This window comes from Gouania willdenowi, chromosome 21 (genome assembly GCF_900634775.1).
Source record: "Gouania willdenowi chromosome 21, fGouWil2.1, whole genome shotgun sequence".
NCBI classification, from domain to species: domain Eukaryota; kingdom Metazoa; phylum Chordata; class Actinopteri; order Blenniiformes; family Gobiesocidae; genus Gouania; species Gouania willdenowi.
In genome coordinates, this window is record NC_041064.1 from 29,627,573 (window position 1) to 29,644,234 (window position 16,662).

Sequence of the window (16,662 nt, forward strand, 5' to 3'; positions counted from 1 at the left end):
TTCATACAGAATGTTTGTAATAATAAATTGTACTCATGTAATTTCTCAGTAAAATAGACAGAAATTAAAACATAGGTCCAGAATATTTTACTGTAATTTCTACGGACACTTTTGTCAGTTGCACCAGTGTAACAACGCCAGTCCACACTCCTTTTGAGTTTTGCTGGAATTATTGAGACTTGATGTCAAATGAGGTAAGGTACCGTTTATGTGTACTGTTGTCTGGTTTCAGTTTAATGTACCTTATGAATTAATAATCTTTCAAACATCAGTGTGACGTTGTTGTTAGTTTAAAACGAGCTCGTCTTCTTTGCTGTGAGCTGTGTTGTCTTCAGTGACAGGCAAAAAATGTTTAAGAAATACCGGTGTCACGGTCTGAATTTACCTCCGTCCTGAGATTATAACCCTAACATAATTCAATAAACAAAAAACATGTGTCCGTTCACTTTGAAAATAAAAATAAACATTTTTTTTTTTTTCATTTTTTTTTAAAGCAAAAAAATACTTTCCGGTAGCCCGCATTTGCGCATATACAATCTCAGTACATGACATCGGGTGTCATAATTCAACAGTGTGGAAAACTGAAACAAACTTAACATTTTAGAATATGTGTTTGGTTTAAAAATTTGAAGCAGAAAAAAATATATATATATTTTTATATCCGCACTGCTACTTTCAGCGCACATTTCTGACGTCATAAACTTGCATCTGTTTGAACTGGTGACAAACGGAATGTCTTAGATTCATTTATGTTGTGTTATTATGTGATTCATTATCGTTGCAGCTTCGTGACGACTGTTTGTTGATGGAATTCTGGGTAATAACCAGCAAATGGTGTCGCTTTTGAAAAGTTAAGGATTCAGTCAACATTTTATGGTCTACGGTTGAACTGGAACACCAAAGTGGGTAAGATTTCCTTTCGTCACAGCCCACTAAAATTGCTCCAAAATAGGTCCAAACATAAACATTTAATACTGTAGCTATAATCTAATTATCATAGTAATAAATAATTATCACCCCAAAAACATTCATGTTGTTTATCTCATGATATGAAACCTTTCTATAAATATGTTGTTTAATTTTAGTGGCTGTGACGAAAGGAAATCTTACCCCATTGTTTGCGGGAGGGTACATTTTAATTTTAGAAAAACAAATCAAAGCATATTTATTTATTAAAGCAAGGTTTTGGGTGAGTGTGTCATTAGTATTACTAGCAGTATAATAATGAGATTAACATAGCTGCACAGAGTGGGTTTTTTGCCTAAAAGCTTCAGTAGTTATTACAATCCTCTCATCCTAAGCTTTTTAATTAGACAGTGATGCTATATTTGAGCCTCATATAATTCCAGATATAATTCTGGTATTTACGAGAATCAGGGTTTAAATAAAAAGGGTTTTAAAATCCTTTTGTGTCAACTTTTCTGAAGGAAACATGGAGTATCCTGGTTGTATATCTGAGGACCTGAAGCAGTTTGTGCTCAGTGATGCCCCACCAACAGTGTTTTACATCCAGGATTTCATAACTGAGGATGAGGAGGTGTATCTGCTACAGCAGGTCTACAATTCTCCGAAAACTAAATGGACCCAGCTGTCAGGAAGAAGACTCCAGAACTGGGGAGGGTTCCCTCATCCTAAAGGCATGCTGACAGAGCGGATTCCAGACTGGCTTCAGAAATACTGTGAGAACATTTCCTCCCTCGGTGCGTTCAGTGGCAAACTAGCCAATCACGTTCTGGTGAATGAATACAAACCTGGGGAGGGGATCATGCCCCATGAAGACGGTGCGCTGTACCACCCTACTGTCACAACCCTCAGCCTGGGCTCACACACACTGCTAGATTTTTACACACCTGTCACCAGCCTGGAGGCCAGTGCACCACAGACGGAGGAGAACCGCTACCAGTTCTCTCTGCTGCTGAGGCCACGCAGTCTTCTGATCCTTCAGGACGACATGTACAATAATCTACTTCATGGAATTCAAGGGTGCACCCAGGACACACTGACTGACAAGGTGGTTAACCTGCCAACAGCTGGAGGATCAGCAGGAGACACTCTGACACGAGACACCAGAGTGTCTCTGACCATTAGACATGTGCCCAAAGTCATGAAGGCCAAGCTAATGCTGGGGAAGAAATGAGGAAGCATGTAACAGTAAAATATTGTAAACACAAATATTATTGCAGCTAAACTGGTTTAGTTTATAAGGCATCATATGACTGTTTACTGAATACATATCAATAAAATTACAATTTATTTGGACTAAAAGCTTTTTTTTTAAGGTATTTGTTTTGATTATTTGCTAAAATAGCCTGAATGTATTTTAGTTTGAAAAGGATTTGTGGTGAATAATTAAGTTACAATTATTAAACAGTTGTGGTAGTTATCGATCATGCATGTTTGATATTCTATTGTTAATCATCAGTCTTCAGGCTCTGGGTGTCCCAGCCAAATCTTTAGATACATTATTACAAACTAATTAAATTGATTAGAATGGTACCTTAGAAATATCCGACATAGAACAGTGAATGCAGCTTACTGTTTGTGTTTGACATTGTTTTGACATTGGGAGCATTGTACAAAAAACTCAATTTGGGACAAATAAAAATCCAAACTCCAAATAGGTAAACCAAGACTTGGCTAGTATAAAAGCAGTTATATTGGTGAAATGCAATGTTACTACCTTCTATCTTTATAGACCTCAAGTCTATAGTATATTTCGTATTTATATAAAAAAAATATTATATCCATCCATCCATTTTCGGACCCGCTTTGTCCTATTTCAGGGTCGCAGGGGTCTGCCGGTGCCTATCTCTAACTCACAATGGGTGTTACGCGGGGATACACCCTGGACAGGGTGCCAGTCTATCGCAGGGCAAAATAATTTATTATATACTGTATTTTATTATTCATGTAAAAAACATGCAACACCTGCTCAGAATGACTGGATGGACCCAATCCCCACAACCTTCTAATTTAGAAGCAACAATGCAGAGAAATAAGTAAACGCAACATTTAAAGCTATAATTCAAAATCCAAAGAGCCATTCTGGTGAATGATGTCATCAACTCACCTCTCTCTCTGAAGCTAAATCGTTCCAAGTTTGGCCACTAGACGGAACCAGAGACAGTCATTTGGAAGCCTGAACCCAAAGAATATTATCAAACATGTAAATTAATTAAAAACAAAAAGTAAAGAGAATCTCCAGGACTTTTGCGTGTGTGAATTTAGAATATAATAAATGTGGTAATCATTAATGTAACAGAAGTGAACATATTTTAAATCCATTGGTGTTATAAAATTAACACATTTTAAGCTGCTCAGCCTCTTCAAATGACAGAAAATGAGTCATAATATTTTCAACAACTTACCCCATAACGTCCAACTCTTGGTTCGAAGTTCTAAATGCAGTTATTCATCCTTCCAAACTCATCAAGTCATTAAAACTCTTAATAGCTTGTTAAAACTGGGGTTAGCGATACTGGACAGAGCAGGTAATCGTGTTTTATACAGTAGTCCTGGGTTAACAGTCCAAATTAAAGGAGTGACCCACGAGAGGATCTACTAAACAGATGTTTTTGATGTCATTGTTTATTCCAATGTTTTTCTTTAACCTGTGTGTAGGATGTTAAGTAAACCTTTTTGCTATGCCAATGAGTTTTGTGGTCATGTGCTCTGTCCTGCTAATGTGCTGACAGGAGGACAACCAAACAATGGAGCCCCAGAAGAAACGATGGAAAGGACCAGGGAATGATGCAGACTCCTGGGTGGCTCACCCTGTGCTGTCAGAAGAGCAGTCACAAGACATTCCTCTGGTTGAAGCGATCGTTGCACCCATTACCAACAAAAAAGAGACTTCCCGGCTCATCAGGGAGCTGAACATTGCCTATCCAATGTCCAGCCTTCCACACCTAAAGAGGGTGAGGGCTTGTAAGGAGAGGGGTGGTCCTCACCCACTGGAAGTTCTCGTGTGTCTCGTCAGTGATGCTCCCACAAAGGAGGTCAGCTCCCTTCTGCCTCTTGATGGAGTCAGATGTGATGGACTAGGTGAACCTTTTGTGGTAAAAGTGCCTGCGTGTCCTCCCTTGACCCGAGCCCAGTTTGAGCAGGTGAGCCAACACTGGCCCACGTCGTTTCATGAGGACAAACAGGTGACGGTGGCATTGAGAGGGGAGCTCTTCAGCCCTGAACAGAGAGTGAGGATGCAGATGTACATGACGACTGCTGTGGCCGCTGCCAAGGTGGGAATGGAGTTGGGGATGAAGACTGTGGGAGCGGTCATGGTCGACCCAGAGAAGGAGAGAATCATCGCAGTAAGCCACGACTGCAGAAGGGACCATCCTCTGCATCATGCAGTCATGGTCTGTATCGACCTTGTGGCTCAAAGCCAGAGTGGTGGCTGTTATTCATTTGACAGTTATCCTGCATGTAGATTCAGCCCGACTAAAGGCCAGCCAGGGCAAAGCTCTCAGCCCTACATCTGTACTGGGTATGACCTTTACGTGACCAGGGAGCCTTGTGTTATGTGTGCCATGGCACTGGTGCACTCTCGGATTGGCCGAGTTTTCTATGGAGCTGGCTCTGCTGATGGTGCATTAGGGACAAAGTTCAAAATTCACACTCAGAAAGATCTGAACCATCACTTTGAGGTGTACAAAGGAATTCTGAGAAAGGAGTGTGAGGACCTTTATCATATGAATCACAGTGAGGAAAAATAAATGTTAAAAGGACTTTATAATAAATCAAATATCAAGATTCCCCTTTTATTAAAACAAGACAAATCAATGTGTTGTTTCAAGAGATTTTAACTCATTATTTTTAATGATCAGTTTAAAGTGTGAATAATTCTAATTTTGGAACTTTTTCTTTTGCCCTTTGATTTATTTTGTTCATGCAAATGACAAACACACAATACAATACAACATACAGATTGTTTTTATGTTAATGAGTGAAATTAAAGCTATCTTGGAAAATACCATAATTGTCTTCGCTGCACCGTTACTCTAAATTTTAAATCTTAAAAAGGGTCTCTAGTAAGGGTGTGCGATCTGACGCAATTAGATTAGGGATTACAATATGACGACGAACTCCCAAATCACGGAGATCGTAGAGCCGTCTGTAGTGCACATTTTAATCCTTGCGGTGCCGTGTCTGCGTCATATGTCTGTGGTCCATACACAGCACATCCAAAGGTTTTTTTCTCTGCCAAATCACACCATCAAACCATAATCAATAATTATTAAGCGCTTAAACAGGGCAGAAGTACGCTGTGCTCTTACTTAAAAAAAAAAACTACTAAAAACCACTTTCAGCAACTCAGAACTGTCCTGAGAGAAGCAACACTACAGAATTGAATCACACATTTCAGCCTTAATGAAGGAAAAAGTCAAAAGTAACACAAAATGTTGATATTGATCTGCTAGTGATTAATAATAGGGTCTATGTGCATTTTTCTCCACTGACTCTGACCCATTATTGTTTTTCTTGCAAAACTATTGATAAAATAAAATAAATAAATGGAGTTTACACCACCTATAGCCATTTTGAGGAAAAATATAGAGATATGAATATTGGTCCATATCACCCAGGCCTAATGTAACCAAAAAGTGTATTACCTCAAAAACAAATGGAAATCACTAGACTGATCTGCTGCCTTGTTATGTAGCAAGTGTTGCTAATGCTACACAACTTTAGTTAAACAAAGTAAAAAGACTGTGTGACTAAAATAACTTGTCAGCCTTTTTGTTTGATGTTAATTGTACTTGGAACCAGTTTGTTAAGTTGTTTACATACAATTTTAAAAATTATTTGAAAATTACCTTGTCTTAAATGACCTTTTATTCCATTTTTTCCATTTAGGGCAATGATTTTAAGTGGGTGAATTGGTTTGTTTTTATTGATTTTACAAAGAAAAAATCGTGATACATTTTTCCCCATATCGCCCACCCCTAGTCTCTAAAGTTTAAAATGATAATTATTGCATTGTATTAAATTGTCATACAGTATCTGAGTGAATGTTTAGATCTGCATTGTTGTTGAGTAATTTCAAAGTTATTGTGCCCTATAGTTTACACTTCTAAGTATACATATAATACTTAATGAAGTTATAGACATTAGTCCCAACAGAATCTTCACTTTAAATTTCCTAGATTTTGTGACCAATTTCTATTTAATTAAGGGAAATATTGTGTAAATATTTCAGAAAAATTGGAGAAGTTTGTATGAACCAGTTTTATTCATGCAATGATTTATTTTTTCTCAGTCGTTTTCACTTTCTCCTGAGGGCTGATTCGGATACTCCAAATGGCCAAATTTCACCCCTGGGCTATGACTTTGACACAAGGATTTTATCTTTTTACATAGTTAATGTGCGTTCAGTAACTGACAGATTAGTGTTTATTATACCATCATTGGGATGATTCCTTTCCAGAGAGCAGATACAAACGCGAGGGCTCATTTTGAATGTGGCATTGGTGTTTGGAATCTGTAAAGGTCATCACTCAATATGACGTCCAAAGAGCATCAAGTGGCGATGAAAGAAAGTATTTTAGAACGCACCGATCCAGCTACATCATAGTCACTGGATCCTGTGGGATACACCGCCATGAGACAAGGCAGTGTGGTGAACACAACAATTTTAATTAGATTAAAGAACAAGTCATATTTACTGCTATCAGCTATGGCTGGAAAAACAGGATTAGCTGCCTCGAATATAGCAAGAAATGAAAACTCTTAGGAGGGCAGCTACATAAGGTTAAGTTTGTCAGACCTCAGACACCTGGTCAGTAAACACTCCACCTGACAACAATAACCTTCTTCATCTCTAGATAAACCACGGTTCAGTTTACAGGACCAAACATTCAACTGCACAAAGACAAATGTTGGTTATATTTGGATTAGTTACAAAGAGCAATGATTCACATACAAAGGAAGTCATGCAAATAAGAGTTCTGATTCTACCTTTAACTCTTTAGAATATGTTTGACATCAATTACAAATTGAAAACAATACCGATACGAAGCAAGCCCAGGGCTCCTGCCCTTACAAAGTAAACATCTTTGAAAAATACACTTGGAGCCTCTTTGTGACACACTCACAATGTGTGTCACTGTGTAAAGTGGAGCTAACAAAGAGCGCAGGAAAGGGAAATCAAACTCAACCAAACGCCCCGCTGAAGCCTAGGCCAGCCCAGGTCTACAAAGGCCAAAAAGACATCATTAAATATTCAAACATAAGTTAGTTATGCATATGGCATTCCATCATCTTCAAACTGCTGTTTCATCTCCGACCGGACCAGTCCAAAAGACTTCAGTGGCTTTTACAAAAACAGTATGTTTTTCTACACACATGGGTAATGAAGGGTTTACCTTCTGTAGTTAATGGGCACAGCATTTAAATGAGCTTAATACTTATTGATGCCTAAGATTCTCACTCCGTGTAGCTGTGGTAGTTTAGGGATCAGAACACTGAGCAGAGAGGCGGTGTTGATGACAAAATGCGTTGTGTCGTATTTTGTGTAGAAACTAGCCAGAAAATATCTGTGGAATGGAGAAAAAAAACAAAATAGTAAATACAGCATCAAGGTATTGGATGAGAAAAAAGGCAGAGAAGAGAGAATACATACAAGATGATTGGTGAGATGGTGAAGAACTTTCTGGATGATGTGAACTGTACGCCGTAGTCCAGCTGTTCCCAGTGTGTGAGCAGTCTGGCTTTTCCTTGGTCTGGGGTCTCAAAGGGAGTTCCTTTGACTGCGTGCATGAACACATACATTCCCTGAAGAAACACAGAGATGGTCAATAAGGATGATGGGATTAGTGTGGAAATAGCATGGCTAGAAATGAGGGGAAATAGACAATGGTGTACCATCACATTTGACTGTTCTCTGGGTTAGTGGTGGGTGCATGATGTTCACAATGCAAGTGTGGAAGAAGTATAGACTTTATCCCATTCTGTTCTTGAAGTTCATTATTTATGTTATATACACAGTCTAACGCACGTGTCAAACTCGAAGCGCGGGGGCCAAATCAGGTCCTTTAAAACATCCAAATTGGCCAGCAGAGGAAAATGAAAATGGCTGAGAAAACAGTGTAAACGAACAAATAATTTCGTTGTGGATGTCTCAGTAGGGTTGCAAAGAGGTGTAAAATATCTGCCAAATTTCTACAAAAACCTAAGCTTGGGAATTTTGGCAATATTCAAAAAATAGAAACTTTTCATGGGAATTATTTAATGAAATTACACAGAAATTGGGACTAATTTTGAATCACTGTATCATGTCCAAACAAAAATATTGGCATCCATGCAAAATAATACACACAACATTTCAACACATCTTTTTGGAAGTAGAACTTTACAATTATTCAAGTAGAGTTTCATTGAATTTGTGACAAATTATTTGCAGGGATTGGCAGTTTAACCATGCTTGTATAACACAATGGAAGTAGGGCTGGGTGATTTTGCATAAAAAAACCAAATCTCCAATTTTTTTTTTTAAAGAAAAATGAGTTTCGATTTGATTTTCTATTTTTTTCTTTCTAATGCACTTAAAAATGACTGCAGACATCAGATATATTGACAAAAGTGCAACTTTATTGTTGTGATTGTCCTCAAGAGTTAAAATGCATAGAACAATTCCAAAATAAAAAGTAAATGATTCTGTCATTCAACTATTTCAAGCTTTAATCCAGGTTTAAGCAGAAGTGAACCATCAACTTCACAGTCGCTTCAATTTTCTAATTAAGAAATCACATTACTACATATTTTACAACATATAATATTACAATTAAAAAAAAAAACTTCCCTTAGCATCTCAGCATAGTGCGAATAAAATATTAAAGATGCCTGTGGCACACATATAACCTACTCAAAGGGTAAACAAATGTAAATGGATTACAATGTGCTATGGTAACCCACAAGGACGGAATGCGAAAGTCTGAAAAAACTGTGGTGGAAAAAAATAAATGAAATTTAAACTCAAAATTGCAAAATAAAAATTGTTTTTATCTACAAATTTGATAAATCGATATTTTTGCCCAGACCTAGATGGAAGTAATTTTTACTCTGAAATTAATTAAATAAACCTAGTTTTTCCAAAATCCTGCCCAATCCTCAAATTAGTTGACAAGATTTTCCCAAATTAAATAAATATAGTCAGTACCTGTCACCTAATGCTTGGATATTGTTGGTACCTTATATACTCTATCATTATTTATACATGGAAATGCAAAGTAGCACTAATGATGGATATGTTGGATTCCCCACCTCTGCGACCCACTTGAGATCAAACTTATCCATATTTGGCCCCAGAACTAAAATGAGTTTGACACCCCTGGTCTAACGTGTCATTCCTCAGCCTGTTATTATAGACGTTATCTCATCAATCCATTTCTAGCAACTCACTCTTTCAATCGGGCTGAAAGATTGCAATGACTACTTGTAATTGGATATTACAGTCTGTCACTACAAACATCAAACCAGCCATTTGGATCTTTGCTTTGTGGCTCAATCCCAGGTCTAATGTCGGGTTTTATGATGACACAATCATTAGATTCAGCCTTGTCAGAGCAGTGCAGACATTTAAAACATTCACAAATCCTCACTGGGGATCAATAATTCAAACTATCTGTCCTAAAGAAACTGAAAGTTTTAAATTCTATCAGTCGTGCACAGCGTGCTGCACTCACAGGTGAGCAGAGGAGAGGCATGTTGATCTCAACGTAATTTGTTAATGAGAATTTTTGCATTTCCTGAAGAAAATGCAAGGGAGGATGCAGCTGCTGACCTATGTCGCATTGCATTAGCTAGCATTAGCACAGGGGTGGAAAGTAATGCATTACATTTACTCTCGTTACTGTAATTGAGTAGCTTTTTTGCGTACTTCTACTTTTTTGAGTACTTTCTAAAATCTGTAATTTTACTTTTAAGTCAATTTTGTTTCAAGTAACTGTACTTTGTTACATTGGAAAGAGATTTTGTTGCAGAGTAAAATAAATCTTGCTAAATCTTGATGAAATTACAATATTTAATTTCAAGTAAAACCATACTTTCTGATCCGGGTGTTTACTGGTGAGTATAGGCCGGGGGCTCCGGACCACCTCGTCCTCCAGCAGTGCCTGATAAGCCACTGTGTGTTTTTACGCATTGTGAGTGCGTTCCTTTTTATAACAGCTACATGTGTTGTAGCCAATTGATCGGCAGTTTTGCGCAATGATCATGTGATTTTAATTACTACTGTGATACATAATATAAAACTGCATTTGTAGGAGTGCGCACGTCACTCTGTGGTGTCAGTACAATTTTTTCCTCAGTTTTTGGTCTAGTGGTTAAGGACGCTGGGCTTGTAATCGGAGGGTTGCCGGTTAAAGCCTCACCTGGGCCATCACTGTGGGATGTTGAGCAAGTCCCTTAACCCCGAACTGCTCCCCAGGCGCCGCAAAAAGGCTGCCCACTGCTCCTCAGGGATGGGTTAAATGCAGAGGACAAATTCCATTAATGTACTAACATTACATGGCCAATTAAAGGCGAAAGCCCCGATTTTTTTAATTTACATCCTTCATATATGATATGTGTTGTGAAATGTGCAATGTTTGATTATTTCACACAAATCATTTCTTTTTTTTTTCATTTATTTCACATATGTTCACAGAGCTGTCATTAATTTTGTCCTTCTTCTGTTGGGGGCGGAGTTTCCCGTTTCTCATGATTTTGTGCGTACGGCAGGGTCAGTACGCCAGGTTTTTTTTATAAGTCCCAACCCAATTTTTACTCTGAGTACATTTTAAGTGATCTACGTTTTACTTTTACACCAGTAACTTTACTTCTACTTATGTAAAATTTCATCAAAGTAACAGTACTTCTACTTAAGTAGATTTTTTTCTGTACTCATTCTTCCCTGCATAAGCATTACCCATAACTAGCATTAGCATTAGCTAGCATTCCAATTACTAAACAATATGATATACATTGCGATATATCAAGATATCAATAATTACAAATTTCATCTTTACAAATACAAAATGGTATGAAATACAATTTATTTCATTTTTTTAAACTTGTGAGAACAAGTAAATGGTAAGTGTAATTCAAGTACCATTATCTAAAACAAGTGGTATGTTTATCAAACTGTCAAATGCTTCTACAACTGAATTCTGATTCTGTTAAGTTCTTAAATTCTTAAGGAAAGTAACCGCATACATCTATAAAAGTGTCCAGTATGTTTTATGAAAATAAAGTGCAATCAACTTCCAGCTAAAATGCACTGAGGAGTGAGATAGTTTAACAAGGTCTGATGTCAGGCAACTTCAATCACAGCGTGGCCACAAAAATGTGATCGTCTGATCCAAGGGCCACATTATTAACATTCATGTTTAGAATAAAATAAACCAATCTAAGCATTAACACAGGAAAGAACAAAGGATTTTGTCATTTTAGTCTTTTTGTGTGACCTTCTTGGTGTTTTTTTTTTAGTTTTTAGATATTTTGTGTTTTTGAATTCATTTTGTAGATTTTCTTTTCAATATGGCAAATTTTTGTTGTCTTCTTGTGTGTTTTTGGTTTATTTTTTGTTATTGTCATTTTATGCAATTTTGTTGCCATTTTTCTTTTAGGTTCTTTTGTATATGTTGTTGTTTTGTAGCCCTTTTGTGTGTTTAAGTGCTTGTTTAATGTGTCTTTGTCCATTTGTGTGTTTTATGAATTTTTTTTTTTTAATCTTTGTATTTTTGTTGTTATGTAGTGTACTTTTGTTGACATTTTGAGCATTTTGCTGACTTTTTCTGTGTTTCTGGAGTTTTTAGGGTTTTGTTGGGCTTCGTCTAACTTCCAACTTCATGAATTATCTAGTGACCAGGCGTTTACATGCTATGCATATGTTAGCCTAATTAAATGTTTTTTTAGTTAAAAAACATGATTTGGACTTTTGTTTGGATTGATACGATAATAGATTTTTTCTGACACCCTTACTAACTACTCTATGGAATTAGTTTTGAATCTTTTTACTGTGGTAACGAGTGCCAACTGATTTAGGTTGTGTAATCACAGTGAGAATAAAGTCTCAAAACGGGAAAAAACCATTCAACTCAAAGTGGAGAACCTGTGTTATAGAGGAAAAAAGTGCTGACACATACATAGCTGAAGCTTAATCAGCATACTGCTGAAAGTGATCTCAGTGGTGACGGAAACAGCTTTCTGTACAATCCTGCTTTGTGTGTGCACTAATCAATGGTGTCACATGAATCATTTGTTTCTTAACATTTGGGTGATGCATTTAAAAAACAGATCGGTTTCCTCTGCACTGTTTATGTGGTGTAAAGTAAATAGAACTGTGGCTCACGTGTTGTGTCATGTGGACGGCCTACCAAATATAGAGCATATTTGAACAAGTCCACACAAGATGTGATAATCAATCGAGTCCATGAGATGGTGGCCGATGTGACAAGCTAATGCTCTGATATTCAAAATGTTTTCAAAAACACTTACAAAGCCAAGTGCTCGATCAATTGCTTGATCAATTGCTTACTCTTGTTTGAAGCAAGAAAAACCGAGCGCTGGCTCTAGGCTGATGACAGATCTAGAGCTTTCTTGGCTTTTCAAACAAACTTTATTTGCTTAATCACAGGGTTGAGACTAGAGCACAGCTCGTTTTAGTTATTAGTGCCTAGCATGAAAATATCCAGGCAGAAATGTCAAAACTATCAACCAAAAAAAAGAGGAAAAAAGCTATCAACCAACATCCTTTTTTAGGTTAACCCAAGTGTCAAACTCAAGGCTCAGGGGCCAAATCCGGCCCCTGAGCATTGTGCATTTACATTGTGTAAATTAAACTCCACAACATGCACAGGAGCTCACAGTTTTCATTTTTAATGTTAAACCATTGTAAAAAAAAAAACTCAAAATTCTTACAAAATTGTTTCATTTTCCTCAAATTATTACATAACATTTTCCTTAATTAAATAAAAATTGGTCACAAATCTAGGAGATTTAAAGTGAAGACCCTGTTTTGACTGATATTTATCACTGATTGCTTATTATTGTTGGTTTCTTACATATTTTATATTTTATGTATACGTAGAAGTACAAACAAAGGCACAATAATGTTGAAATTACTCATGAAAATCACTCGGAAATAAAATGAGTTTGACACCCCTGGGTAAACCTTAGGGGTGTGCATTGCCATGAATCTGACAATACAATACGATTTCACGACATATCCCAATACTAAACAATATGATATACATCGCAATATATCGCGATATCAATAATTACAAATTTCACCTTTACAAGTACAATATGGTCTGAAATACAATTTAGTTCATCTTTTTTTAGACTTGCGAGAACAAGTAAATGGTAACTAACTGTAATTAAAGTACTAATAAAAAAAGGTGGTATGTTTATCAAAGTGTCAAATTACATTTGACAATTTGATGAAGTGTCAAATGAAGTTTTTTGCTTCTACAACAGATTCTCATTTTGTTAAGTTCCTAATTTTTTTACATACATCTATTAAAGTGCACAGTAAGTTTTATGAAAATGAAGTGCAATCAACGTCCAAGTTAAAATGCATTGAGGAGTAGGTGGTAGTTTAACAAGGTCTGATGTGGTTCACTGACACCTAGTGACTGGGCGTTTACGTGCTACGCAGATGTTAGCACAATTAAGTTAAGTTTTTTTGTCAAATAAAAACATGATTGGATCCATACGATAATTGTGCTGTGAAATATTACGATATATCCCCAAATTGTTTTGTTTTTCTTACACCTATAGTTAACCTATACCTAAGACTTCAATATTTGTGGTGGAAAAGCAGACTTTATGATGCAATCACTACTGATGAAAGGTTGGATGAACTTACCAAATTGTGAATGACGTTTGTCAGAGTCCACACCACTGGTACACTGAAGAAGGGTATACTCAAGAGCACTACGTGAAGTATTCCAACACCCAGGGCGTAGGTCAGCCAGATCCCACGACTGTTCATCACCCGAGTGTTGGGGTTCACCTCACTGTGTGCCACACCCACATTCATTCTGCTCTGTGGACAGAAACACAGTCAACACGTGACGTTTCTGTGCAGCGTGTTAGTTACTGGTACAAACTTCCTAACGATGTGATTGTGCCAGCAGAATGATACAAGAGTCAGCTCACTGATTGTGCTTATATTCATAGGTCAGAATATAGCATCATGACCACCTGCTAAAGTTAAATCAACACCTCAAAATGGTTTTATTCCTAAAAAATATTCCAGAACCACTTTTGCTTATTGACTATTCTGCTGAAAGAGGTTAGTGACATTCAATGATATAATGCAGTGTTACTCAAATGGGGGTACGCGATGGCACTACAGGGGGTACAGAACTGTATTTCTATACTTTCAAAAAAAATCTGAGCTCAAACATGAAAATGTCACAATCCAAAAAAGGTTGTGAACCACTGCAGTAAATACCGTTTCTTTCCACTTATTTACAAAATTAGTCTTTAAAATGTTTATCATTCATTCATTCCATCATTATGATCTAAAGTTGTTTTTAAATAGTTTTCTAAGCAAAATATTGTAGTCAGACAAAGGGGGGACTTGGATTCAGAAATAAGAGAAAGGGGGAACGTGAGCCAAAAAACTTGAGCACGGTCTGCAACAACACTAAGGTTGGTCCTGTGCTTGAACAAATCAAAATCATTATAATCAACCTTGTGCCATTTTTCTCCTCTCATGGGTATCTACTTTAAGGAGGCACTAAATGACCAGAAAGAACCACTGGAGAACTTTGCTCTCCCAGTAGGTGCACAGCACGCGTGATAAGCAAACACTAACAGCACTTTTTGCAATCAAATTGAACTTTATCCTTTGGCAAACTTTCAGCAGCCAGATTGGAACAAATGAAAGACTTACAGAACGTACACTACAGTCATTAAATGATAGACTTGAAACAATTCACCACCTTCGCGACCATCTGATGACTGGTAGTGAAGATATGTTACTGGATGTTTTTGGTACACATACATACTGCAATTTGTTCTCAGGAGGGCTGAACCAGAAAAATAACAGAACAATGATTTTAGAATAATGACAGAATCAAATTATGTATATACTTTGCATTAGTAAAAATAAGACATCCAACTATGTAAATTCGCACATAAAGTGATTAAAAGCATTAGCAAGATCTTCCAAACATTGATTAGAATGTTTTTTTCAACAAGTTCATAATCCATCACTTTATGGTGATCTGTATAACATCCAACATCTAACTTAGTATTAGGCTTGAGCACTATTATGCAATCATTCCATGAGCCTCATCGGACAACAGTGGCGGGTCGGGTTTAGTCCGCAGGTCTTATGTTTGACAATCTCGTTATTGACGCTCACGTCTCGTGTAACTCATATCGATGTTATATTTGAACAAATGTAACCAAAAACTAACTACGTCAAAGATATTTAAAGAGATACAAGGCCTACTAGTGCTGAATGTAAACATAGATCTGACTACAGGCAGGGGAAGAACAGCACAGGAACCAAACACAAACACACGAGCTTCTTTTAAAAACATGAACGCTTACAGTTTACTAGTCCAGTCCCAATGAACCCACGTGTAAGATTTAGCATTGTATTATAAAGCGTTTTCTCCAGTAGTTTATAGCCCGAGCCAATGCGCAAATGTTTACCTAGCAAGTCAGCTGGCAACACCAAAGGCGCTGCGACAAACGTTTAAATGTATAAAAGCGATTTAAAATAAAAAGCGTTTCAGACATACAAGGAGCAGCGAGCAGTGGAGGTTTGTGTAGAAAGTGGTGCAGACAGAAGCGTTTTATCCGCCTGTTGTTGTTCTCAGCTCCCAACAGGCGCAGACTGAACGACGTAACCAACGGAGGCGGAAGAAGACGTGACGTCACGGTTTCACACGAAATCTTTTCCCCTTTTCTTGACTTCTCAGGCAGCTTCCCGCTGCATGTATTTAGTTTAAAAATAATAATAAATTTCACTAGATTTAATTTAATTTAATTTTTCAAATAGTTCATTTATAACTGGTACAGTATCTTACTTACAGTCTCTTTTGGTTGTGTTTATTTGTATTTTTTTTATGTATTCTGGCCAGGGTTGAGGTGAATTTCATTTTAAATTACAATTACGTATTCAATTATCCATGTTTAATTACAACTCAATTACTATTTTGTTGACCTGTATTTTTTCCAATTACAGTTACGATTAAAATTACACTTATTACTTTTCCCCTGAAAGTCGATGACAATTACTTTCTCAATTAGAACGGTAACATGGTTTCCCAGTTTTGCATTTATTTACATCGTAAATGACAATTTTTATTGTCTTTCCATGCCAATTACAATTACTAAGTCAGTTATCTGAACTCAATTACAATTCAACTACGTTTGCAATTTAGATTACAATTCTAATTATGTCATAATTGTAATTGTAATTCATTACCAATTACACAATTACAAATTGCGTTACATTACATTGCATTAATTGACCCCAACCCTGACTCTGGCCTGATTGTGTTGATTAAAAACATCAATAAACTGTTGGATACTCGATTATTGAAAACAGACAAAGTCACAGAGGGTTATGCATGTAAAGGAAAATATTTCAGAAAACGGCAAAAAGAAGTAGTAATTTTTTTTTCGATTATATAATTTGAATATTCGTCTCATTCT

General features: G+C 36.8%; 4 protein-coding genes across 4 annotated transcripts in view; 3 read left to right on the top strand and 1 right to left on the bottom strand.

Annotated features, from left to right (window-relative positions):
* Positions 1–108: 108 nt before the first annotated feature.
* alkbh6 (alkB homolog 6) lies at positions 109–2,259 on the top strand. Its single transcript, XM_028435949.1, has 2 exons — positions 109–194; positions 1,428–2,259. The coding sequence occupies exon 2, from the start codon at positions 1,433–1,435 to the stop codon at positions 2,135–2,137; it is 705 nt and encodes a 234-aa protein (XP_028291750.1). The 5' UTR covers positions 109–194; positions 1,428–1,432; the 3' UTR covers positions 2,138–2,259.
* Positions 127–16,662, top strand: part of pms1 (PMS1 homolog 1, mismatch repair system component) — a 46,655-nt gene continuing 30,119 nt past the window's right edge. Inside the window, exon 1 of the mRNA XM_028435892.1 lies at positions 127–194. Coding sequence (XP_028291693.1) covers positions 183–194 — 12 coding nt within the window. The 5' untranslated portion in view covers positions 127–182. The remainder of the gene's footprint in view (positions 195–16,662) is intronic.
* adat3 (adenosine deaminase tRNA specific 3) lies at positions 129–5,207 on the top strand. The gene is made up of 2 exons (XM_028435933.1): positions 129–194; positions 3,696–5,207. Exons 1-2 carry the CDS (start codon positions 183–185, stop codon positions 4,713–4,715), a joined length of 1,032 nt encoding a protein of 343 aa, XP_028291734.1. The 5' UTR covers positions 129–182; the 3' UTR covers positions 4,716–5,207.
* Positions 6,616–15,875, bottom strand: ormdl1 (ORMDL sphingolipid biosynthesis regulator 1). The gene is made up of 4 exons (XM_028435952.1): positions 15,744–15,875; positions 13,850–14,029; positions 7,622–7,773; positions 6,616–7,535 (listed from the first exon to the last, which is right to left on the bottom strand). The coding sequence occupies exons 2-4, from the start codon at positions 14,021–14,023 to the stop codon at positions 7,400–7,402; spliced, it is 462 nt and encodes a 153-aa protein (XP_028291753.1). The 5' UTR covers positions 14,024–14,029; positions 15,744–15,875; the 3' UTR covers positions 6,616–7,399.